General features: G+C 43.6%; 2 protein-coding genes and 1 long non-coding RNA gene across 7 annotated transcripts in view; 2 read left to right on the top strand and 1 right to left on the bottom strand.

Moving 5' to 3' along the window:
* The window catches only part of ranbp2 (RAN binding protein 2), a 213,404-nt gene extending 203,563 nt beyond the window's left edge, over window positions 1-9,841 (top strand). For all 5 annotated transcript variants that reach the window (XM_059547033.1, XM_059547032.1, XM_059547031.1 and 2 more), the window contains 6 exons: window positions 2,874-3,230; window positions 4,779-4,865; window positions 5,307-5,455; window positions 5,537-5,810; window positions 6,145-6,479; window positions 9,509-9,841. In XM_059547033.1, the coding sequence (XP_059403016.1) occupies window positions 2,874-3,230; window positions 4,779-4,865; window positions 5,307-5,455; window positions 5,537-5,810; window positions 6,145-6,479; window positions 9,509-9,817 (1,511 nt within the window). In that variant the 3' untranslated portion in view covers window positions 9,818-9,841. The remainder of the gene's footprint in view (window positions 1-2,873; window positions 3,231-4,778; window positions 4,866-5,306; window positions 5,456-5,536; window positions 5,811-6,144; window positions 6,480-9,508) is intronic.
* Window positions 9,842-11,358: 1,517 nt separating this feature from the next.
* lims2 (LIM and senescent cell antigen-like domains 2) overlaps window positions 11,359-26,621 on the bottom strand; it is a 19,373-nt gene continuing 4,110 nt past the window's right edge. The window contains exons 3-11 of the mRNA XM_059547046.1: window positions 18,534-18,693; window positions 15,627-15,693; window positions 14,849-14,969; window positions 13,601-13,750; window positions 13,306-13,456; window positions 13,067-13,159; window positions 12,510-12,558; window positions 12,359-12,434; window positions 11,359-11,820 (exon numbers count right to left, since the gene is read on the bottom strand). Of these exons, the coding sequence (XP_059403029.1) occupies window positions 11,685-11,820; window positions 12,359-12,434; window positions 12,510-12,558; window positions 13,067-13,159; window positions 13,306-13,456; window positions 13,601-13,750; window positions 14,849-14,969; window positions 15,627-15,693; window positions 18,534-18,693 (1,003 nt within the window). The 3' untranslated portion in view covers window positions 11,359-11,684. The remainder of the gene's footprint in view (window positions 11,821-12,358; window positions 12,435-12,509; window positions 12,559-13,066; window positions 13,160-13,305; window positions 13,457-13,600; window positions 13,751-14,848; window positions 14,970-15,626; window positions 15,694-18,533; window positions 18,694-26,621) is intronic.
* LOC132134243 (uncharacterized) lies at window positions 19,741-23,897 on the top strand. The gene is made up of 3 exons (XR_009429430.1): window positions 19,741-19,938; window positions 21,162-21,227; window positions 23,704-23,897. It is a non-coding gene; the product is annotated as an uncharacterized LOC132134243 (long non-coding RNA).

The following is a 26,621-nucleotide window of genomic DNA, read 5'->3' as shown; positions in this document are numbered from 1 at the left end:
GATTAATTGTAAAGGTTTGATAGAACTGGCTGGAAGACCTGCCAAGAGAGCATTGCAATAGTCCAGCCTGGACAGAACAAGAGCTTGAACAAGGAGTTGTGCAGCATGATCCGAAAGAAAGGGCTTGATCTTCTTAATGTTGAATAAAGCAAATCTGCAGGACTGGACAGTTTTAGCAATGTGATAGGGCTGGATGATTAATCGGAAAGTATTCGAAACCGAAATTCAGAACCTCTAACCGACTTATTTTTCCCATGTCGGTTATTTCGTTTTTTTAATCCTGTTAACACTTCCCCCTAAAAAACATACTAGCGCGTGTGAAGGCACATGACTCTGCCCCGTCCAGTCAGTGACATAAAAGCAAAACACGGAGGTGAACGCCGGTTCAATACATACTGATGGCGCGCGACCGGTGAGCCTTGCGTCTTCACTAAACTTTGTCAGTTGTATTTGTTTTATGGTTTGGACATTCAAGCGATTAGATGATCGGATGTGTATTATTATATCGATCTACCATGTTCGCGCAGCTGCATTGTGACATGAACACTCATATAAACAGCTGTGAAGATCGCGCACAGAGGAACACAGAAACTAGTTGTCAGCGCTGTCCTGTGATTTATCACTAAAGTAGCTTAGAATCTCAAAACTTATTATAGCATATTCTTCTACTTTTGAAGGAACTAGGCTATTTACAACCCACAGCTTCACAATAATATAGAGACCGTATGACTAATTCACACACACAATCACTCGTACTGGAACTTATCTCTTACACCGAGCAATAATCTATAAGAAATGTTACGAACATAGATAAAATAACTGCTGATAGTGAGCTATGATGTCAGATCGCGCTTTCAATAGGAAAAAATATCCCACCTTTTAATAGTCGATCTCAACCGTCTGGCTGAGGTCAGTCTAAAAAGACGCTCAGGACAGTTGACAGAACGCTGCTGCGTGTCGTCATGAAAGCGTATCATTTTCACCTTTTATTGAGCCTTGCCACTTGCCAATTTAACCATTCAAAAACTTTAGCGCTCGGTGCGCACGCGGAGAGAGAGCCGCGTCTCACAGACAGCAACACTGAACCGAGCTCTCCTTCAGGAATTGCTAATGCAACCTTTTCACACTGAACACAATTAATCATTGCTTGGTAATTGGCCAACAAAGTATTGACTGTTGTATGAAGTTTTGTTTGATTGTAATCCATTACATATCTTTCTATCAAAGTTATCTGATATTATCAAGATGAATTTGTTCTGACAGTTTAACTCTTGAGTTCTTGTCATATTTTATTACCATTTTCTAAACTATAGCAAATAAACTGATAATGTGAGAGATGTTGAAGGTGTCTGAATAAATTTTGGTTTGACTGTACGTTTAATTTTTACAGTGCAATTTTACATTTAATTATTCGGTTTCTGTACCTGGACACTTACAAACTTGAAAAAACTTAAACACTGTGTAAATAGCACAAACCAATAACGAACGAACACACAAAATAAACACTTTCAAACAGGGTCCACTGGTACAACCTGCACCGGGGCCCCGCTGACCCCAGCTACGGCCCTGACTACAGTACAAACCTTGTCAGTGAACTACGAGGGCAAAAAAACAAAACAGAAACAAAATAATCATTCATTAATCGCAATCAAGGTAAAATGTTCAATTAATCGAGGTTTTGATTTTAGGCCATAATCATCCAGTCCTACAATGTGATCTGAAAAAGTCAGCTAATCATCAATCATAACTCCAAGGTTTCTAGCTGTTTTTGAAGGAGTTATGGTTGATGTGCCTAACTGGATGCTGAAATTGTGATGAAACGATGGGTTTGCTGGAATCACAAGCAGTTCTGTCTTGGCAAGGTTGAGTTGAAGGTGATGGTCCATCATCCAGGAAGAAATGTCTGTTAGACAAGCTGAGATGCAAATAGCAATGTTTCTGAATGACAGAACCTAATGATGCCATGTAGACAGAGAAGAGAAGTGGTCCAAGAACTGAGCCCTGAGGCACCCCAGTAGTTAGATGTTGTGACTTGGACACCTCACCTCTCCAAGATACTTTGAAGGACCTATCTGATAGGTAAGACTCAAACCACTGAAGTGTGGTTCCTGAGATGCCCTTTGTCAGTAGGGTTGATAGTAGGATCTGGTGGTTAACCGTGTCAAAAGCAGCGGACAGATCAAGCAGGATAAGTATTGAAGATTTGGATTCTGTTCTGTGTGAGAAAGGCAGAGACTTGGTTGAACACAGCCCATTCAAGTGTTTTTGCAATGAAAGGAAGGGAAACTGGTCTGTAGTTCTCTAAAAGAGATGGGTTAATTATTAATTAATTATACATTAAATTTATGCAAAAAAAAATATATATATATATATATATATATATATATTTGGCACACAAAATAGATGACTGACAATTAACTGAATGACACATCTCCTCTTGTAAGTCATATGGATAAGAAACAAAATAAAGGTAAATAGGAAGTTTTATTTTTGGAGAACTATTTTATTCACAAAAATATCTCCCTTAAAATACCTTATAGGGTTATGAAAATCAAAACAGTCCTGAGCTGGATCAAGCTTTGATCTTTGCAAACCATCACTTCAATATTTTTATTTATTTCCCCCACTAATAAAAATGTTATCCCTAGTTAGCTCCACACTGGTGAGCTACTTTATAACAGAAAATTAAGTTGCAATTCTAACTGAACTCGACACTGACTGTGGTTTTCCAAGTTTAATACTGTAAAGCTGCTTGAATAAAAGGCTATCTATTGCATAAAGTACTATATAAATAAACGTGACGTGATGCTGCTCTTCTCTCAGGACTGTGTTTTGTTTGATGCTCTTCTCTCAGGACTGTGTTGTGTTTGCAGACTCGGAGGTCACTCTGGTGTGGGAGAAGCGGCCGACAGCAGACGAGGAGCAGAGAGCCAGACGCCTCCTCCTGCCTCCCACCTTCTTGTGCGGCGTCAGCAGCGACTCTGAAGCAGAAGCAGAGAAACTGGACGACTTCGGCACTGAGGTCCAGAAGCTGCAGCAGGCCCAGGTGAAGCCCGATCGCTGGGAGTCCGGATCGCAGGAGAGCAGCGGTTCTTCATGTCCTGCTCAGGACACACAGGTGAAGCCCGAGCTGAGCGACGGCGGAGCAGAGGAGCGTCAGACTGATGGCAGCCGTCCCATCGACCTCTCCACCAAGAGAAGCAGTGAGAGCGACTCCAGCACAGCTATAGGTGAGCGCCAGTTAAACCTTGAGAAGAGAGCGTGTGCGGCTGAGAAAGTTAAGGAAACAACCGCCAGTTTTACTGAGGAAAGCCGTAATTGGAGGATTTAAATGCTTGACGTTGAAGAGAATTTATTTTTGGATAACCTGCAGGCAAATATTGTGGATATAATTAATCAGGACAAGCAGATATCCTGATAATATGTCTTATATGATTAAGCATGTAACCCAGATCACTTTCGTGCACAGACACAGAACTCATGAACATGTTCTTACTCAGTACACAGAGAGATTTGTCTCTCACTGGTCTGTGTTGCAGCAAGATTAGCATATTGTTAATATGACCTATGTGAGCATGTGTTGCATTTGTCTAATCGTATTTGAATGTGCCAGTGGGGAGATCTGATGCATGCACCCTTCAATGTCAGATTTGAGGAGGAGGAGAATATTTGGCATCTGACCAAAACAATACTGATTTTAGCAGAAACTAATTTTGTTAAAAAAAAAAAAAAGGCGTTTATCGCATTTTGGAACTAAACTCTTCATAATAAACCAACTTATAAATAAAAGTCGAATAAACTTTCGATGCAAACTAGGGATGTTCATTTTAAACGTTAACCGATCGTTAAAAATTGACCTATTAATACAATAAGTTAAAAGGTTTAATTTAAAAAGGTCTGCTGAATTGTTAAAGTAGGCTACGCTACACAAATTAAAAAAATGTTTTTAGAGAGTTTTATTTCATTCAGAAATAGGCCTAATGCTGACGCTAAATGTTTACAAACATTAAAATAAACCCTGTAAACATAGCTAGGCTATTTTAGTTTCCCTCACTCCACAACAGATCCTCTCTGTTAACAGTAGCCTATTTAAAAACAACAAGAGTAAAACAGCCTATAAGACACTGATCCTTTCTAATTTAGTTCAGTTCTAATTTAAAATAATCTTGTCAGTTAATGGTTAATAATCAGTTAACAAGCGTTGGTTGTCAGTCATTCATAATGCGTACCCAAAAGAGTTTATAATCTCTTAGATGTGAAATAAATCACACATGCTGAGTTTTACACGCTGCAGAACACAGTGCTGACATAGATTCCCCTTACAGGCCATCGGATTAAAATACAGTTAAACGAAAATAAATAGAAATGTAGACTTAACTATACAAAACTATAGATCTCTTATAAGATTTGTTTTGTTTGGCTGATTCTAGAGACCTTCAAGATTATATTAACAAAAACTACTAATTAGTAAGATGAAAATGACCTTCTTTGGGAGGTTTGTGTTATCTGGAAGTATGGGAAGTACGGGGTCCTCCTGAAATCCTTTATTTGGTTGTCACGGAGATATAAAACATGGGTAACATCTGGAAAAGTACTTGCAAAAGGAAAATGACAACTACAAAAAATAGCCATTTTTACTTATTTGTTAGAATTAAACGATGAAGTTTTTATAAGACAGTACATTGGAGATTTGAGTAACTATAAATAAACTATATATCAACCGCTGCTTTTTTTCCCTCATCTGCTGAATGACACGTGTTTCTGCTTTCCTTCTGCAGGTCTGCCTTTCGGATTCACATCTGCCGGTGGGTTTTCATTTGCAGAACTTGCAAAGACTTCAGGGGAATTTGCTTTTGGTAAAAAAGGTGAGTTTCCCACTTCACCAGCCGGACTCATTAGACAGAAGCAGCTCGATCTGATTTCTCCGACTGAACCGTTCACTGCTCCTCATAAACTCAGTGGTGTTCTTTAAGAACACAGACACAATCACACAGTTCTGTAATAGACACAGATTGAACACAGATGACACTGACACTGCTTGAGTTTGGAGAAGGCGTTCCTAAAGCACATGATCAGGTCTTGTTTGTTCTTTAACCTGACCTTGTTTTTGACCTACACACATCAGAATCTTTAAGACAAGGAAATCAAATCACCACTTTAAATCCATGATCTGAAACGTGAATGCTGAACAGTTTTCATGAAGACCAGCTCATTTCTGTGTTTCATAATCATGTTTGTTGACCGGTCACTCAGCGCTGTTGTGTTGAAGCTTGTGACTGATCTCAGTCAGCTGTTTCTCTCTGCAGATGCTGGTTTCTCGTGGTCAGGCGCAGGAGCCTCCGTCTTTGGGAGCACAGCGACTCAAACTAAAGGAGAAGCAGAAGAGGAGGGCAGTGATGATGAGACGCCCCACAGTGAGGAGATCCACTTTGAGCCGATCGTGTCCCTGCCTGAGGTGAGTGTTAGCTGTGATGTTCTCTGTGTGTGTGTGTGACGTGTGTGTGTGTGACGTGTGTGTGTGTGACGGCTCCTGCAGGTGGAGGTGAGGTCTGGTGAAGAGGACGAGGAGATCCTGTTCAAAGAGAGAGCCAAACTCTACCGCTGGGACCGCGAGCTCAACCAGTGGAAGGAGCGCGGCGTGGGAGACATCAAGATCCTCTTCCACCCCGAGAAGAAGAGCTACCGCCTGCTGATGAGACGAGAGCAGGTGCTCAAGGTCTGCGCCAACCACACCATCAGCCCCGGCATCGAGCTCAAGCCCATGAACACCTCGGCTAACGCTCTGGTGTGGACCGCCACAGACTACTCCGGTACAGACACACACACATCACAGTCAGTCCCAGTCAACAGTGCTTCTTTAGTTCATCAATACCTTCAGAATCATGTGTGACTCGTTCAAATCAGATGAGCGCCTGAAGATAATTATATAATTACTATATAGCTCTCTCTTATTTGATCTGTCTTTAAAAATAAGAACAAAGATGCAAATAAAGAGTAGTTTCATGAAGAGCAGCGAGTGATTGAGAAGACCTCAAATTCAACCAACACTGACATCGTTCTGCTTCTTTACCTGTAGCTCAAAATAAGAGCGTGTGTATTCACACTGAGTGTGCTGAGATCTCTCTCATCTGTGTGTCCTCACAGAGGGAGATGGGAAGGTGGAGCAGCTGGCAGCTAAGTTCAAGACTCCAGAGGTGGCCGAGTCCTTCAGACGAGCGTTCACAGACACACAGATGCGCATGTCTCAGACGGACGCCGCTCAGACGTCTGCCGCAGAGGCGCTGTCTCGAGACTCCAACCCTGTGGTGTTCTTCGACATCTCCATCGATGAGGAGCATGCTGGGAGAGTGGTCATGGAGCTGTTCGCTCACATGGTGCCCAGGACGGCGGAGAACTTCCGAGCTCTGTGTACGGGAGAGAAGGGCTTCGGTTACCGCCGCTCCGTCTTCCACAGGATCATCCCGGACTTCATGTGTCAGGTGAGGACTTGTACTGTAAAAACAGCATGAATGTTCCTTTACATCAGTGCTTTAAATAGATTCTTAACCATCATCGTGCAATTGCAATCTATAAAATCAACAAATAATGCACGTCTGTCAGTAATAGGGCTGGGACAATAAATCCATGCATTGCAAATAGACAATTCTGAGATTTTCTGAATGCACAACGAATGATTCTCTCTTGAATTGATTCAGATCTCAGTCTTTAACAACAGATGGCACTGCTTGCTTAAAGACAGCTGTACTCTGCTTGTTTCCGGTGCTTACACACAGCACTTGAATCTAAAATAACATTCAGACAGTTTGAATATTCAAGGCGTGTGTTACAAGGTGTTCATAGTGGGCTGTTTACATTAATCTTGCATCATAAAATCCCAGGTTCAAGTACCTTAAAGCACTTAACACGACTCACGACATTGGACGCCTCTTCAGGGGCATCTGTGACCCTGCAGCACAAAACCAGTCATAAGTGTCAGTTTTTGAAGAGATTGAGATTCATACATCATCTGAAAGCTGAATAAATCATCTCTCCATTGATGTCTGGTTTGTTCGGAGGACAATATTTGTCTTAGGGATAGGCGTTTTCTGCAAATATCACATTCGAATATTTGAGCTCACAAAAAACGAATTTTCGAATATTCGTTTATTTAAATTAAGTTTAATGAGACAGACGTTATTTTTCAGCAACATTTGTTTTCGTCATTTTGAACAAGCTTACACACAATAAGCTTGAACATTACACATCATGTTTTGTAGCTGAAAACCTTTAACAATGCGTGCAAACAAACAAAAGTACAGATTAAAAGCAAAATAAAAAGTGAAAAAAAGTGAACAAAGAAAAAACAAAAAGCAGCCTGCAGCAGTTAGGCTATTGTAGAACGTAGCCTACACTTAACTTAGAAACTTTTAAACTGTCAGCAAATCTTTTTTGCTTTTTTTTCTATTGTTTTACATGTTCTTGTTAAGAAACACGGGCATGTAAACATGATCGGGGGAAAGTCGGCTCCTTAGTCTGGTAACAATAAGGCCGACCGTGGAGAAAACGCGCTCTGACGGCACAGACGTTGGTGGGACTCACAAATAACGGTGTGCTAAACGAATACGTTTTGTGAAGCGCTTCGTGTTTTGGTTTCACCACTGAATGGGATCCTCATCTGGTGGAATACATGGCTCCAGCAAGAACTGTTCCTCGTCTCGGCTGGACTCTCTGTAATCATCGCAGGAGAACTGGCTCAGCCTTTTCAGACGAGTGGGCATTGCATCTTCTTCATCGTTGGTGACGCACCACTCGCATCAAGGAAAATGATCCGATAATGTTCAAGGTTTTTTTCTTCTCTCACGTTTTCGTCGAGGAACCTGAGATGTTTGTACCGAGGGTCTAGGGCAGACGCGAGAAGAGGAGTTTTCACTGCATTTAGCGGTGTTTATTCGTTGCTTGAGAGATGCTGCAACAATGTTCTTCAATTCGGTCACTTTCTGTGATTCTCCACAGCATATCTGAAGTACTGTAGAAGACCGCAGTTCTTATGGGCCGTTCACTTATCGCGTCTTTTGCACGCTCAAGTTATTTCCAATGTAGGTGCGCGCTCATGATGGAAGCGACTCGGTCGCGATGCGCACGCAGTGCGACCGAGCACCAACCTCCCGCTCTCTCTCGTGAGGCCAATAAGGAAGTGACTAAAACTGCAATTCATCGACTGGCCGCTTGAGGCTGGCTGCAAAAGGGAGTCAGTTCCATAGACTCGCCATGTTAAAATGCCCAACTTTACAGCAGGAAAAAACATGTTTACAGCCTGGTGCAAAAAATGATTTTGGTCTAAATAGCTAATTTTGCCCTTCATGACAACTGTGAGGGGGGGTGAATTTTTTTATAACTCATCCGTTTAATTTATATCAAGATTTAAAGTTCTGCATAATTAAGGGCGTAGCCACTTGAGTGACAGGGAGATTGCCGCTGCTGACACTGCCGTCGTGCTAGGTGGGCGTGGCTTCAGCAACCAGCTCCCGCCTTTTTGCCCATTTTTGATTGTCCGGGAGAGTCGCGCGGTGACGCGCTGCCAAGATGGCGACGGCCCGCTCTACACACTTTAGGCTTCAAAAACACCCTTCAGGAGTCTACGGGTGACGTCACGGACACTACGTCCATGTTTTTATACAGTCTATGGGTGCGACGCGCCCGTTTTTTCCAGGCGAGTCCGCACAGCATCGAGTTAAAATTGTTGCTTAGCAATGGCAGACGCCTCAGGGGCGCTTCTGCCCGAGCGCTTTGGAAAGAAGGAGAAAGCGGCGCGCCTAGCGTTTTCCACGCGTTTTTAGGTGCAATATGTGAACAGCCCCTTATTCAATCATTATTTTTTGCTTGCATACATCTTCAAATAGGTGAATCACAGAAAGTGACCAAATTAGGTTTTATGAACTTTTTTTTTTTTTTGCGAAATTCGAATATCATTTGTACTTATCGAATAATTAGAGCAGACCGAATATTCGAATGTTCGACTATCCGTGCACACCCCTAATTTGTCTGAGATACAACTATCTGAAAATCTGGAATCTGAGGGAGCAAAAAGAAATCTAAATATTGAGAAAATCATCTTTAAAGTTGTAAAAATACAATGTAGTTTTGTTTACTGCTTCTGTGCTCTAGAGTGTTTCTTCACATTGGTGTCTCACAGTGGATTCGAACCCGGGTCTCTCACACCAAAGACATGTGTCTTATCCACTGCGCTAGGTAGTTTAGGACACACACACAGGTTGGTCGTAAGAGGGCTTCAGCAGCTTAGGATGCCCAATCCGAGGGCCAAACGCTTGGCAAAGTACTGTGCACTGTCTGCTATTACAGTCATATATGGAGCAGACGCTGTTATTTATATCCATAACAACTGAGTGATGTGCTTCATATTGAATGTCACTGGTCCATGATCTTGTATGTGTTTAACTGCATCTATAATATTTATGTCCTTGTAAGTACTTCTTTTGCGTGAACTTAAATTAAAATGTGTGTGTCTCAGGGTGGTGATTTCACCAGTCATGATGGGACGGGGGGGAAGTCTATCTACGGAGGTAAGTTTGAGGACGAGAGCTTCGAGGTGAGACACACAGGACCCGGGCTGCTGTCCATGGCCAACCGCGGCAGAGACACCAACAACTCTCAGTTCTTCATCACGCTCAAGAAAGCAGAGCACCTGGACTTCAAGCACGTGGCCTTCGGATTCGTCAGAGATGGCATGGATGTGGTGAGGAGAATGGGAGAGCTGGGCACTAAAGACGGGAAACCCACACACACCATCACCATCTCAGAGTGTGGACAGATCCTGTGAGCTTCTGCTCATCACGTGTGAGACCCTGCTCCCTCAACACTTGTGTAAATCAACTTGTTTTATTATTGTTTGTGTGTTAATAAAGGTGACCGTGCTTTCGACAAAGTGAGTCAAAAGAAAACTTTATTTTATTACTGAACTTGTTTACCCCAGAGTTTCCTCCTCTGTTAAATGTGTATTTGAAGATCACTTTACTGAGACGATGTCCCACACAAACACTGCCATGTTTCCTTCCACTTCAAGAACATAAAATAAACTTCTGACATTGAGTTTCACCATTTATTCAAAGTGTTGTCTTTGATGATCAGCTGTACAAGCGCTTAAATACTTCTGAGTCAAGTCACAGCACCGCTACTAACTTCAGTTAGGGATGTCATTCTGAGTTTTAGAAAGTGGTACTTCACCCCAAAATGAGAAGTATTGTGTAAAGCTTCAGATGTTTTTAATATAACTGACTGGATTTGTCTGAAAGAAGTCAGTCATATATAGCTCGGATGCTTTGAGGGTGTGTAAATCATGGGGTAATTTCATTTTGGGGTGAACTAACCGTTTAAGTGAGATGAGAGCGAGTAAATGAGTGATGACCGCTGCTTCCCATCCAGGAGACATCTCACACCTGCTTCAGGATTGGATTTACTGTCTGAGTGCTGGCATTAGTGCAGTTACGCTCTTAATACTAAACAAAAATATAATTATTACAGATGAACGCTCTGTGATAACAACCAAACATGAAATACAGTCCAGCAGAACTCGAGACAGAAATTAAAACAGCAAGACGTTCCTCTATTCTGGTTAACTGGAGCAGAAATCAGAGTTGTGACCGCTCATGTGGAGTTGTGTACGGTCCGGTCAAACGGTGAAGTGATGGAGGTCTGGTGTTCAGCTGCAGATCCTAAAACCAGCACAGGAGAAATCATCTGATCACACACACACACACGAGGAACAGAGTGCTCCACATGATGACAAACTCCACACAGAGAAACACCTTGCGCTTGGATGTGTGTATTTAATCAGATAATGCCCTTCCAAACACCTCTCTTTAGGAGAAAGAGAGAAGCCCAAGGGCCTGATGTTTAAAACCTGTCAGAAGTGCCTTGAGAGTAAAACAGTCTTCATCAGAGCTGCACGTGAAGCCTTCAGTCTGATTCTTGAGTAGATCACTTAAAAACATGCAACTGTTCTTTCATTATACTGACTCCGAGTCTTCTGAAGGACTGTGTGAGAGTGATGTTGTGAAGTGTGACTCTCTGACCAGCTGATGTTCTCCTTCGAGAATGGGGGTCGAATGGACACAACAGATCAAACTTCCTCTAAAGCTGCAGGCCTGGGCTGTGTTTCACTCGAGCATGGTTAGATAACTAACTACAGTGATTACTGACACTCAATTCTGTCAGTAACAACAGAACATAGCTGCTTTTGGCAACACTCCCCTGATTGATTCTCATGTTTTTAGTGTATATTGTTTATAATCACTCAGGGCCACTTTATTAGTCTGCTTATGGAACCTAGTTCTGAAGGAAAAAGCAAGGTGTAGCTAAAAAAAAACAAGTGCCCAGTGAATGTATAAAGATAAGAAAGGTGGGATGGAGAGGGTTAGTGCGCTGAAAATGATCGTCATGTCATCATTTGGAAAAGAACTTCGGTTAACTTTCAGAACTAAATGAATTCTGTGATTGTGTCTCTTTCAAAGACAGATGAAATGGCTTACATTTGTTTTACATTTTACAGCCTGTATATGAACATTTACGACTCGGAGGCTACATCAGCTTTCAGTGGAAGAACAGAGATGTGTTTTGTTTGTGTCTTTGTGTTGAGAAGCTGGACGGAGGAGTGACACGAGGGACAGAGCTGACCTCTGAGAGACACGTCACAGACAGATGGGCATTTTCTTCTTCCTCATGTCTTTGGAGTCTTGTTTGGACAGGCGTCTCTTGAGCTCGTCTGGCACGCGCTCGTAGCAGTGCTTACACACGGGCTTCAGATCCAGCTCCACAAACCTATCCCTGAACAACAGCACACAGAGATACACATTACCACCCTCCTTATATTGTCTGCTTTTGGTAAATATTAAATAATATCATTTTATTATGTCATGCAGAACCCCTAGAATTTCTTAAAGAGTAAAAGTCCAACTATCTAGTCCCATTGGGTTGTACAGTTGTGAAGTCATCCATCACTACAGGACAGACATCAATCATGTGACGAATCAGACGTGATTGGTGTTGGACATGAAGAGCAGCAATCATGATTAAAGATCATGCGGTCAAAAATAATATATGCATGGAAGATCTGTTCACAATAACACCAGTAACACACATCAAGAACAGTGTTCGTTTTGTCTGCTAATTTAGTTGTGATTTCCTGTGTCTACATACAAAAACTGATTTAAAATTGCCAAAAGGAATGCAAAATGAGCGACGACTAGCCCCGATTCCTTAAATATGGTTTGCACAACTCGAATCTGAATGTGTTCTCAGTGTTTGTAAGCGTCTGAAGCTGATATGGTCCTGTCTAGCACACATCTGAAACACTTGTACACACTTGAGGGTCAGCTTGGAGTTGCACGTGGAGCAGCCGAAGCATTTGACACACCAGGCCTTGTTCAGCGCAGACACCACTTCAACACAAAAGAGAAAGAGTCAAGCACACAAGTGGGCAGATTATGATCATCCTTAAATGAACAATGTCTCACCATCTCCCTCAATGGCGCGGTTGCAGTGGAAGCAGACTTCTCCAAAGAGCTGTGAGAGAAGACACATTCAGATCATGTTTCAGAGCAGTGTGTTCTCACATATTGTGTCTAATGGGGTTTAGATCCAGTGGGCAACTGATGTTGAAATTTACGTCAAATATGCAAATCAAACTGTCGTCGAAAACTTGACATGATGTTGGTTTAATATAAACTGAACAGGAAATATACTGTATTGGTCTACATATACATAGATCCAATTTCAGTGTGGGATTTATTTCCTATTTTCACCCAATTCCCACTGGAAGGAATTTCCATCCAAACTAGATTTAAAGTGATGTGACAGCATGTTGATCAAGTCTTGACTGAAGGTGCCCACTGGGGAGCCTGATCACTTCCTTCACATTTTAAACACACACTGTAACAATCTGAACATCCTGGCAAGTTATTACATCATTTCAGTGATTTGAAGTAAAATGCCTTAAGCTCAATCGCTGACTGAAATACAACAGAACATACAGAATGCCTCTGTTTTTTTGTCAGTTTTTGATAGACTTTACCTGGTTATAGTGGGTCTCACAGTATGCCAGGCCCTTGCGCTCATAATGCCGATGACCAAGAAATGGTTTCTCGCATTTAACACACACGAAATGCTGCAAACAAGAAGACGACAGAAGATAATAAATGTCAAGATCCCACACCAGACTGGCTCAGGGGATGAGGTCAACCCCTCTTCAGAGCATTAAGAGGATCAGTCATCACACTCACACAGGGATGGACACAGAACTGGGTCTAATACCTCCACGTGCCACTGTTTGCCCATGGCATTGACCACGCGGCCCTCGATGGGTCTCCTGCAGGCGCCACAGATCGGTACGCCCAGCTTATCATGACAGGGCAGACAGTACAGCTCACCCCTCAGCTCCCGGGCTTCACACGTCAGCTCCTTACTGAAAGAAGAAGCACTCGACCCTGAGCTTCAGGAACATCTTATTCCCATCTCACTGTCAGAAACCTGCTTTGTGCCTCATCCACTCTTAAACGAGTCAAACTACTACCTTAAAGGAACAGACGACTACTAGTATGTTACTCACCCGCAGTTACTGCAGTTGAAGTGGTCAGGATGGTACGGGTCATTCTTGAAAATCAGCGGGATGTCATCAACAATAGCTTGACATTTCTGGCAGATGTACTTCCCCAGACTGTGAGCCTTCTCACGCTCATGACACGGACGGCACAGGTGTCTGCCAACAGAAGACTATTCTCTCAATCTGAATCTATAGACTAGCTTGTTTATGACAACTTCATGGGCCTCATTCATTTATAAAGTGTGCGTGTGTTTAGATTTTGGGGAAGTCATGGCCTAATGGTTAGAGAGTTGGACTCCCAATTGAAAGGTTGTGGGTTCGAGTCCCGGGCCGGCAGGAATTGTGGGTGGGGGGAGTGCATGTACAGTTCTCTCTCCACCTTCAATACCACGACTTAGGTGCCCTTGAGCAAGGCATCGAACCCCCAACTGCTCCCCGGGCGCCGCAGCATAAATGATGAACACTGCTCCGGGTGTGTGTTCACAGTGTGTGTGTGTGTGTTCACTGCTCTGTGTGTGTGCATTTTCGGATGGGTTAAATGCAGAGCACAAATTCTGAGTATGGGTCACCATACTTGGCTGAATGTCACTTCACTAAATTTTGTGCGCTTAAATCCATGTCAGCGCTCATATTAGTAAAAGGGTCTGAGCAGATGTACACACTTCTTCTTGTTCAGGTTCTGCAGGATTTTGGAGCTCACTGTTCGAAATGAAAGCAGTCGGATGATGACTGGTGATCTTTTACATGTTAATGACATTAGCTAGTAGTCGTTTACAAGGCAGAGAGCTGAAAACATTCAGCTGCGCACAAGTCCAAGATCATTTGCGATTAATAGATTTAACATCTGAAAAAGATGCATACGTGTGTTTTCTGTGTTACGTTCATTTTATGAATTACATGTATGCATATTTGAGAGATGATCGTAAGATCAATTTTAGGTTGGTTTCTGCACAACACTTAATAAATGAGGCTCTTTGTGATTTGAAAGATGTACAACCCTGTTGAAAAACCAGTGTATGCTGGTTAGATATGTTTTGAAGCATGGCAGCTAGTTTGAGCTGGTCATTAGTTGGTCATGAACTGGTTTAAGCTGGTTATGAGCTGGACCTAAGCAGGAACTAGTTACTTATGACCAGCACATGACTAGCTCAAACCAGCTGCCATGCTTCAGAACATCCTCGACTGGTTTTTGGTTTAGTTTTGTTTTTCAACGGTGAAGGAGCACACCTGAAGTACAGCAGCGTCTGGACTGACCTGCCTGCGTTCTTCACGAAGCCGACGTCAGCAAGCACAGCCTGGCACAGATCGCAGCAGAAACAGTCAGGGTGCCAGCTGCTGTTCATGGCCTTTATCACACGGCCGATGATGAACTCGCCTGGAAACACAGCACACATTCTGCAATAATGGCTGAATTCAGTCGTAATGGCTGCAGACCAGTGTAAGCTTCTGCAGAACTGTTTGTGTTAAGCTCCTGACTCGACAAAGACGTAGTTTCAGGAGGGGCCTAATAATTCAGTCCTGTCCATCATCATCACGTGTATAAGCAGCAGTCATGCATGTGCAGTCATTCCCCTTACATCTACACCTCTGTTTCTCTCATCTGCTCCATGTTGAACCATCACAGGAGGCTCTAACCTGGAGCATTACGACAGTACGACAAGTTCATTTACTGTTAACTGTTTAGACTGGATGGGCAGGTGAACGCTTGCTGACTAATCTATCTCACCCCTCGTCCTCGTGATAATATAATCAATGTTATTCACTTCACCCATCGGTGGTTTTAATGTTGTGGCAGTTCACTGAAAGAATAAAAGCTGTTTTTCATTTTTATTAATTGTTTTCAGTAAGGTTAGTGTCAGTCATGTTTTAGGATTTTAGAATAAGAGCCATTAAATTCAGTCCGATCTGAAGACTAGGTGATCTTGATGGTTCATAAACACTGTACTGATACTGTCACCACAGAAGGATGCGTGATCGACTCAAGGGTGAAGTGTTTTCACATCTACAGGATCGATCAGGTTTGTGTACTCACCACACTGCTGACAGCACGGAGCAAACAGCATCTGGAAGTCATGCTCACAGTATTTTCTGTCCTCAAACTGCAAAAGCAAGTGCAGGATACATGTGTCATAGATTAGCAGGCTATGTCTCCATCATAAAAGTCTTGTGTCTTGGGCAATATTTTAATCTCATGACTTATTGACATGTAATTTATTAAGAACATTCTTCATTCTTTTCCTTCTTTCTTTAATCAAAACATAAAATCCACATAACTAACAGACCTTGTTCCTGAATGACATCATTCTTAAGGAAATGGCATCAGACTACAGCACAAACTGTGATGTTTGCAGCAAACAGCCAGTAATGTCAGCCAGGGATCATTCGTTGTGGCCAGATCTCGCTAAAAACATTTGTTGTGGCATTGAACACCGTTAAAAATGTTATCCTACTTTGTGTTGCTGATCTACTAAAAACACCTTTTTCATGGCTCTCCCTTGCAGACAAGAGATAAATAATTGAAATGAATTCGCTAACAAAGGTTTTGTGCACCATTTCATTCCATTTTTTTTATACGAGTAAAGGGGCATGGAATGACATACGCATGGACTTTATTCACATCTGACAGGTGAGTGCTTTATTATTTGACGAGTATTGTTTCATAGCAGTATAAAAGCATTACAAACAAGATGTGTTGCATCCAAGTAGAGATGGGACGTTTGACACTGAGACTCTGAAGCCTGTTTTACTCTACTGAAGCAGACTGGTTCAAGGCTTGTATCAAATCTTCATGATCACGTGACCGAAGACGCTTGAGGCTTCATACGTCACAATGAAACACCTGAAGCGAGATCATCGATTTGAATCTTTGGCGGGGCATTTGAAAGCTTTCATTAAAGTTTTGAATCTTTACAAACAAAAACAAAAAGTCGTCATTTTAGAGTGACATGGATGTGTTACATAGTGACCTGTGTACTGGTGGATTACTTTACTGACCCATGTAGGGAAATTTACTCTGCATTTAACCCACCCTAATCTAGCCTACTGTTGAAATTGTTGAAGTAAAATGTAATGAATAAATGTGAAAAAAAGCAATAAACAAATTAATTCAGAAGCTGGTTGCTTAAGACCAGAACATGGCCAGCTTAAACCAGCTCAAAACCAGTTTATAACCAGCTCAAAGCCAGTTTATAACCAGTTTATAACCAGCTCATAAGCAGTTTATAACCAGCTCGAAACCAGTTTATAACCGGCTCAAAACCAGTTTATAACCAGCTCAAAACCAGTTTATAACCAGCTCATAAGCAGTTTATAACCAGCTCATAACCAGTTTATAACCAGCTCAAAACCAGTTTATAACCAGCTCATAAGCAGTTTATAACCAGCTCGAAACCAGTTTATAACCGGCTCATAAGCAGTTTATAACCAGCTCGAAACCAGTTTATAACCGGCTCAAAACCAGTTTATAACCAGCTCATAACCAGTTTATAACCAGCTCATAACCAGTTTATAACCAGCTCATAACCAGTTTATAACCAGCTCATAACCAGTTTATAACCAGCTCATAACCAGTTTATAACCAGCTCATAACCAGTTTATAACCGGCTCAAAACCAGTTTATAACCAGCTCATAACCAGTTTATAACCAGCTCATAACCAGTTTATAACCAGCTCATAACCAGTTTATAACCAGCTCATAAGCAGTTTATAACCAGCTCGAAACCAGTTTATAACCGGCTCAAAACCAGTTTATAACCAGCTCATAACCAGTTTATAACCAGCTCAAAACCAGTTTATAACCAGCTCATAAGCAGTTTATAACCAGCTCAAAACCAGTTTATAACCAGCTCATAACCAGTTTATAACCAGCTCATAACCAGTTTATAACCAGCTCATAACCAGTTTATAACCAGCTCATAACCAGTTTATAACCAGCTCATAAGCAGTTTATAACCAGCTCGAAACCAGTTTATAACCGGCTCAAAACCAGTTTATAACCAGCTCATAACCAGTTTATAACCAGCTCAAAACCAGTTTATAACCAGCTCATAAGCAGTTTATAACCAGCTCAAAACCAGTTTATAACCAGCTCAAAACCAGTTTATAACCAGCTCATAAGCAGTTTATAACCAGCTCAAAACCAGTTTATAACCAGCTCATAAGCAGTTTATAACCAGCTCATAACCAGTTTATAACCAGCTCATAACCAGTTTATAACCAGCTCATAACCAGTTTATAACCAGCTCATAAGCAGTTTATAACCAGCTCGAAACCAGTTTATAACCGGCTCAAAACCAGTTTATAACCAGCTCATAACCAGTTTATAACCAGCTCAAAACCAGTTTATAACCAGCTCAAAACCAGTTTATAACCAGCTCATAAGCAGTTTATAACCAGCTCAAAACCAGTTTATAACCAGCTCATAAGCAGTTTATAACCAGCTCATAACCAGTTTATAACCAGCTCATAACCAGTTTATAACCAGCTCATAACCAGTTTATAACCAGCTCATAAGCAGTTTATAACCAGCTCATAACCAGTTTATAACCGGCTCAAAACCAGTTTATAACCAGCTCATAAGCAGTTTATAACCAGCTCATAACCAGTTTATAACCAGCTCATAAGCAGTTTATAACCAGCTCATAACCAGTTTATAACCAGCTCATAACCAGTTTATAACCAGCTCATAACCAGTTTATAACCAGCTCATAAGCAGTTTATAACCAGCTCATAACCAGTTTATAACCAGTTTATAACCAGCTCATAACCAGTTTATAACCAGCATGAGAAGATTTCACCAGGGTAGGTCTTGTACCATCCAGCCCCAAGCAGCCACTGCTGAAGCAGCTAACAGTGTGCTCAGGTCATTGATCGTGTCGGTCAGGTGCTGGAGCTGAAGCTTTCCAGAAGCAGGGCTGGATATGTTGGGTTTAGGTCTCACCTCATAGAAGAGCCCCTCGAGGAACTGCTTGAAGCACTGCGCACAGACGAAGCACTGCTCATGGTACAGCTCACCATTACTGTTCACGATCTTCTCCGTCGGTTTGAAGCTGGCCTTACAGCGCTCACAGATGGCATTGGCTAGTGCATTCGTCATGTTACTGTGAAGACAAACAAACATTCATCTCATGATTCTGTCACAATGTGCTTATTACTATAATGAGGAACTATAGATTAGAATCAAAGTGTAGAAATGTTTGTGTGGTTGTAACCTTAAGCAGCGGTGTAACCTGTGGTGAATAAAGCTCATTCTGATTCTGATGAGCTAGCAACATGACCATCATAAGCATTTTATCTATTAAACCCTTTATCCTCAGTCAGTACATCGACTCGATGTCAAAGTGATGGACAGATGGGAAACTACAGTAACTGAAAGCAGTGCTACTTTAAGCCTCATATTACATTTATTCAAGAAACTGGTAAGTCAATGTACAATCAGAAAACCTCTCCTGTAAAGACTAAAGGCAGGTCAAGCTTGTCAAACATCAAATATGCTGAAATGCTTAAACAAGGAGTTTAAAGCCACCAATTAAATCTCTAAAATCAAGCTGATGCAAACTGTCAAACAGTTCATCCTCTGTTGAAGCATGAATATATCCTCAGTCTGTTTCCTTGAAGAATCTACACTGAGGTTTTCACAGCCTGTGAGGATATGGAATTTAATACAAATAAATTGAATAAAAAATTAATCTCCAATGTGAATAATTATTGGCATAACTTTTAGAAAGCATTCAATACTTCCCCATAGGTACCACAAATTATTCTGAATTATTCTGTTTAAATGTTCTGTTTAAAAGTGTTGAGAAGATGGATTATCCATGGAACACAAGTCCATTCTCTGAGAGGAACTGCATAACAGCAGCCACCCGTTTACTAACCCCTGGAAACCCTCTCTGTTCTGAGAGACGCTGTTTTTCTACTACAATATAAGCATGGTATTTCAATATTCATGCTCCACTGCATGCATGCATACGTTTCCAAACCCAAAAAACAGAGTGAGAGAAGAACTTGTGCACTGTCCAATTACAGTAACTGACCAGTGAAGCAATACACAATTAGATACAGTAGATTAATCCTTCACTGCATGAGATATCCCACAATCCTGTGGGTGTGCATGAGATCATGAGAGCGTTATGCTGCCTATGAAATCAGTTTGGGATGTTCCTCAGACATGCCTTTCAGATGCAGCCAATAGAAACATGTTCACACTATTCTAATGACAGCACATATAAAATAATGTGGATGAACGTCTGAAACAGTGTGTGCTTTAATATGTTCTGTCTTGTCCTGTTTACTTCCATTATGAGTGCCATACTGTAACCATGTTTCTTTCCTGAGAGTTTGACGTGTTCTGAACCCAAAACACTAGTTTACAGTTTTTTTACAATCACTTTGTTACTATTTTCAGAACCTTGATGTCATTTTTCACAACTCTAGACACAAAACTCACAACCAATGATCAAAATGCAAATTTTTCAAAACTCTAACCCTTTTCTCAATTGCTTGGATACAATCCACATAAAACTTAGATCACTTGTTCATTCAACAAAATCACCTGTTCAATATGACACAACTTAACATCAAAGTGCTCCTATTTCAAAAGGCAATTCACACATTACATTTCAAATGAGTGTCTATTCATTTCCTTACAATGATCTAACTATCAATTGATACAACTGCTCAAAATGATAAGTAACTGTTGCATTACTTTTAATGCATAGTTGTATGGAAACAGACAAACAATCTTCCATGTTTACTGTAAATCATGACCATTTCAAGATAACGAGATTCATTGTCACCAATTAGCGCGGAGCATGAACCAATTAGACTACAATATCCATGGATGTAGCCTAATATTTTATCATAATGCTTCATCAGACACTGTGTCTATGGCCCCAAATACTGTACCACCTTTTCAGACTATTTACAGTATTGACAGTACTGCAATGCATAGATGAAGGCCCTTGTAATTGCTTGTCCAATTGTGCCAACTCATTACTGATGATTGAGTGCACATTGTGGAATGAGTATATAGTGAAAAGTTGATTGGGTTTGAGAGGTGTCGGGGAACGTGGCAGAGGACAGGCACCACTTCTGAGAGGTGGTCGTGGGCCTCGTTTGAGAGGTGTGGGGGAACGTGGCAGAGGACAGGCACCACTTCTGACAGGTGGTCGTGTGACTCGTTTGAGAGGTGTGGGGGAACGCGGCAGAGGACGGGCACCACTTCTGAGAGGTGGTCGTGGGCCTTGTTTGAGAGGTGTGAGAATGCGGCAGAGGACGGGCACCTCAAGTGGTTGTGGGCCTCGTTTGAGAGGTGTGGGGGAACGTGGCAGAGGACAGGCACCACTTCTGAGAGGTGGTCGTGGGCCTCGTTTGAGAGGTGTGGGGGAACCCGGCAGAGGAGGGGCACCACTTCTGAGAGGTGGTCGTGTGACTCGTTTGAGAGGTGTGGGGGAATGCGGCAGAGGACGGGCACCACTTCTGAGAGGTGGTCGTGGGCCTCGTTTGAGAGGTGTGAGAATGCGGCAGAGGACGGGCACCTCAAGTGGTCGTGGGCCTCGTTTGAGAGGTGTGGGGGAACGTGGCAGAGGACAGGCACCACTTCTGAGAGGTGGTCGTGGGCCTCGTTTGAGAGGTGTGGGGGAAAATGGCAGTGGACGGGCACCACTTCTGAGAGGTGGTCGTGGGCCTCGTTTGAGAGGTGTGGGGGAACGCGGCAGAGGACGGGCACCACTTCTGAGAGGTGTGGGGGAACGTGGCAGAGGACAGGCACCACTTCTGAGAGGTGGTCGTGGGCCTCGTTTGAGAGGTGTGGGGGAAAGTGGCAGTGGACGGGCACCACTTCTGAGAGGTGGTCGTGGGCCTCGTTTGAGAGGTGTGGGGGAACCCGTCAGAGGACATGCACCACTTCTGAGAGGTGGTCGTGGGCCTCGTTTGAGAGGTGTGGGGGAAAGTGGCAGTGGACGGGCACCACTTCTGAGAGGTGGTCGTGGGCCTCGTTTGAGAGGTGTGGGGGAACGCGGCAGAGGACGGGCACCACTTCTGAGAGGTGGTCGTGTGACTCGTTTGAGAGGTGTGGGGGAACGCGGCAGAGGACGGGCACCACTTCTGAGAGGTGGTCGTGTGACTCGTTTGAGAGGTGTGGGGGAACGCGGCAGAGGATGGGCACCACTTCTGAGAGGTGCTCGTGGGCCTCGTTTGAGAGGTGTGGGGGAACCCATCAGAGGACAGGCACTCCTTCTGAGAGGTGGTCGTGTGACTCGTTTGAGAGGTGTGGGGGAATCCGGCAGAGGACGGGCACCTCTCGTGGTCGTGGGCCTCATTTGAGAGGTGTGGGGGAACGTGGCAGAGGACAGGCACCACTTCTGAGAGGTGGTCGTGGGCCTCGTTTGAGAGGTGTGGGGGAACGTGGCAGAGGACAGGCACCACTTCTGACAGGTGGTCGTGGGCCTCGTTTGAGAGGTGTGGGGGAACCCGGCAGAGGAGGGGCACCACTTCTGAGAGGTGGTCGTGGGCCTCGTTTGAGAGGTGTGGGGGAACGTGGCAGAGGACAGGCACCACTTCTGACAGGTGGTCGTGTGACTCGTTTGAGAGGTGTGGGGGAACGCGGCAGAGGACGGGCACCACTTCTGAGAGGTGGTCGTGGGCCTCGTTTGAGAGGTGTGGGGGAATGCGGCAGAGGACGGGCACCTCTCGTGGTCGTGGGCCTCGTTTGAGAGGTGTGGGGGAACGTGGCAGAGGACAGGCACCACTTCTGAGAGGTGGTCGTGGGCCTCGTTTGAGAGGTGTGGGGGAACGTGGCAGAGGACAGGCACCACTTCTGAGAGGTGGTCGTGGGCCTCGTTTGAGAGGTGTGGGGGAAAGTGGCAGTGGACGGGCACCACTTCTGAGAGGTGGTCGTGGGCCTCGTTTGAGAGGTGTGGGGGAACGCGGCAGAGGACGGGCACCACTTCTGAGAGGTGTGGGGGAACGTGGCAGAGGACAGGCACCACTTCTGAGAGGTGGTCGTGGGCCTCGTTTGAGAGGTGTGGGGGAAAGTGGCAGTGGACGGGCACCACTTCTGAGAGGTGGTCGTGGGCCTCGTTTGAGAGGTGTGGGGGAACGCGGCAGAGGACGGGCACCACTTCTGAGAGGTGTGGGGGAAAGCGGCAGAGGACAGGCACCACTTCTGAGAGGTGGTCGTGGGCCTCAATTGAGAGGTGTGGGGGAAAGTGGCAGTGGACGGGCACCACTTCTGAGAGGTGGTCGTGGGCCTCGTTTGAGAGGTGTGGGGGAATGCGGCAGAGGACGGGCACCTCTCGTGGTCGTGAGCCTCGTTTGAGAGGTGTGGGGGAACGTGGCAGAGGACAGGCACCACTTCTGAGAGGTGGTCGTGGGCCTCGTTTGAGAGGTGTGGGGGAACGCGGCAGAGGACAGGCACCACTTCTGAGAGGTGGTCGTGGGCCTCGTTTGAGAGGTGTGGGGGAAAGTGGCAGTGGACGGGCACCACTTCTGAGAGGTGGTCGTGGGCCTCGTTTGAGAGGTGTGGGGGAACGCGGCAGAGGACGGGCACCACTTCTGAGAGGTGTGGGGGAACGTGGCAGAGGACAGGCACCACTTCTGAGAGGTGGTCGTGGGCCTCGTTTGAGAGGTGTGGGGGAAAGTGGCAGTGGACGGGCACCACTTCTGAGAGGTGGTCGTGGGCCTCGTTTGAGAGGTGTGGGGGAACGCGGCAGAGGACGGGCACCACTTCTGAGAGGTGTGGGGGAAAGCGGCAGAGGACAGGCACCACTTCTGAGAGGTGGTCGTGGGCCTCGTTTGAGAGGTGTGGGGGAAAGTGGCAGTGGACGGGCACCACTTCTGAGAGGTGGTCGTGGGCCTCGTTTGAGAGGTGTGGGGGAATGCGGCAGAGGACGGGCACCTCTCGTGGTCGTGAGCCTCGTTTGAGAGGTGTGGGGGAACGTGGCAGATGACGGGCACCACTTCTGAGAGGTGGTCGTGGGCCTCGTTTGAGAGGTGTGGGGGAAAGTGGCAGATGACGGGCACCCCTTCTGAGAGGTGGTCGTGAGCCTCGTTTGAGAGGTGTGGGGGAACGCGGCAGAGGACAAGGCCATGGACCAAGACAGCGGCAGCAACAGCATAGAGTGTCCAATGAAATTCGGGCAATAGTTGTAGACCATGTCATAAATCATGGCATGAAAATGACTGAGGCGGCAACAATGATACAACCAAACCTCAGAAGGTCAACCGTGGACTCAATAAACAGAACTTTCTGCAATGAGAACCGGTAAGTTATCAGCATGCACTAAACTTTATGCTACTCTCAACTGTCTCAATTGTGACCAAGTGTCTTATTACTCTAATGTTCCCTGTAGAATTGTGACCAGGCCAAATAGTGGAGCAGGCTGTGGTCGATTTGGTTCGGGCCAGAAATTATATTCGCCTTACAGAAATTCACCAGCATATCTTGGACAATGAAGACATGTTCAACAATTTGGGATCCATAAGTTTGCCGACTATTGCACACATACTGAAAAGGCACCAGGTATCTATAAAACAACTATCAAAATAAATGCAGACAGAGTGAAGCAAATGAGGACTGATTATGTTCAGGTAAGTTCAGTTTCAAGATGGCTGTGATAGGCCAACATTACCATGTGTGCGGCTATATCAGAAGATGGTGTGGTGGGATGCAGACCTCATATTGGACCATATAATGCAGCTCTCCTTGTCACCTTTCTTGATGAGCTCGATCAGGTTTGTAGAGCTTAAAGTGTGACCTATGTCATTGTGTGGGACAATGTCAGGTTCCATCATGCTCATGTGGTTCAAGCATGGTTTCAGGACCATGCACAATTTACCACCCTGTATTTACCCTCATACTTTCCCTTCCTTAACCCGATTGAGGAATTTTTCTCCGCATGGAGATGGAAGGTTCATGATAGGCACCCTCATGAACAACCCTCACTCTTCTCCAGGCCATGGATGACGCTTGCAATGACATCACAGCAGACCAGTGTCTGAACGTGATAGTGTGTGTAGGTCCATTTAGGGATATGTCCCTATTACGCTGAATGAACATGATATTATAGCCAGCCTGTCCAGTATTAAGCCCAACTCAGCCCCGGGGCCAGATGGCCTGAGAGGGAGAGTTTTAAAAGAAAATGTCCATGAACTAAAAGGTATTGTGCTGGAGTTATTCCAGTACTTGCTTAATTCCTTAACAATGCCCAAATTATGGAAAATGTCCTATATTGTGCCTATTCCGAAAAAACCTGAAGCCACTGAACTAGAAGATTTCAGGCCCATTGCCCTTACTTCCATCTTAGGAAAATGTTTTGAGAGAGTTATAAGCAAACATATTACAGCATCAGTTTCTAACAGCTTAGATCATCTCCAGTTTGCTTACAAAAGTATGAGGGGAACTGATGACGCAACTGTCAGTATGTTTCACACCCTGGCAAAGCACCTCCAAGCCCCCTCCCACTTTGCTAGGGCCCTATCGATTTTACATCTGCCTTTCAACAGCATGCAGATTCACATCTTGCTGCAAAGACTTATCGATATAGGAGTAAATGGTGGTATTATCCACCTTGTAAGGGACTTCCTCTCTGACCGCCCTCAACAGGTTCTGGGTAATAATACTCGGTCTGACATCCTTGTGCTTAATACTGAAGGGCTATTCTATCCCCATTACTCTTCTCCATTTACACAAACGAATTCCAATTAGATCTGGAAAATTTTCGTTTGTTCAAGTATGCAGATGATATGGCCCTGGTTGCTTTATTAAAGAGGGGGGACATAGTTGGAGAGGAAGTATATAGAGCACATGTGTCATCTCTCCAGAAATAGTGCAATGAAAGTTCCTTAGAGATAAATGTAACAAAAACAAAGGAACTTGTCTTTCATGAAAAGGACCCTGTGCAGCCCCTTATAATTAGGGGACAAATTGTAGAGGTAGTAGAAAAGTTCAAATACCTCGGTACATATATTGATTCTAATCTAAATTACGGTGAAAACACAGACTACATTTTTAAAACCTGTAACCAACGTCTCCATCTACTGCGCAAGCTCAACTCCTTCAGAGTGAGCATGCACATTATGGAAATAGTCTATAAGAATCTGATAGAGAGTATTCTAACCTTTAACATGGCGATGTGGTATGGTAATTTAAACATAAAAGGGAGAAGCAAGCTGCAGAGAATAGTAAACCTCGCCTCAAAAATCATAGGGACAAGTCAGAAACAATTAAGTTCCACGTACGAGGAAGTTCTCAGGAAAAAAGCTTTTAAAATAGCAAACGATCCCACTCATCCACTCAATAGGGAGTTTGAACTTCTTCCCTCTGCCAGACGTTACAAAGTACCTAGGGCAAATCGTAATATTTGTAAAAATTATTTTATTCCTAATGCAATTCGGACGCTGAACAACACGTCCCGTTGATGTATTGTAACGTTATTGCTACTGCTGTACTGCATTTTGCCCTGAAGATGTCTGTGTGTTAGTCTTGTTGTTTTTGTTGTTGTTGGTTTGATTGTTGTTTTTATGAGACCGAAGGCAAATTTCCACATTGTGGACAATAAAATGAAAATGAAATGAAATATTTTACAGTACTGTCTTTTCTTTTCTATTTCATAGCTAATTATTTTTGCTTTGATTCAAATAAACCTATGGTGTGATTGTACTGTAGTGTTTTGCATCAACATATTACAAACTTTGTTCAATGATTCCACCGTGTCTGTAGTATTCTCTCTACTACTGCAGTACTTTTACAGAGATGTATTTACTGTACATGTAATACCATAATGAAACCTGTATCACCTATTTTGTTCTACAATATTTACAGTTTTTTACAATCACTTTGCTACTATTTTCAGAACCTTGATGTCATTTTTCACAACTCTAGACACAAAACTCAAAACGGTTATCACTTGTAACACAGGCTGTCTAATGTTCAAAACATTGCCTTACGCATTCACATCTTTATAGAAATCTTGCACTTGCACAATCATTGGTTCAAAACACAATTTTACTGTGAAATACCATTGAA

Source organism: Carassius carassius, unplaced genomic scaffold (assembly GCF_963082965.1).
Source record: "Carassius carassius unplaced genomic scaffold, fCarCar2.1 SCAFFOLD_58, whole genome shotgun sequence".
NCBI classification, from domain to species: Eukaryota; Metazoa; Chordata; class Actinopteri; order Cypriniformes; family Cyprinidae; genus Carassius; species Carassius carassius.
This window is presented reverse-complemented; position numbering and strand designations above follow the sequence as displayed.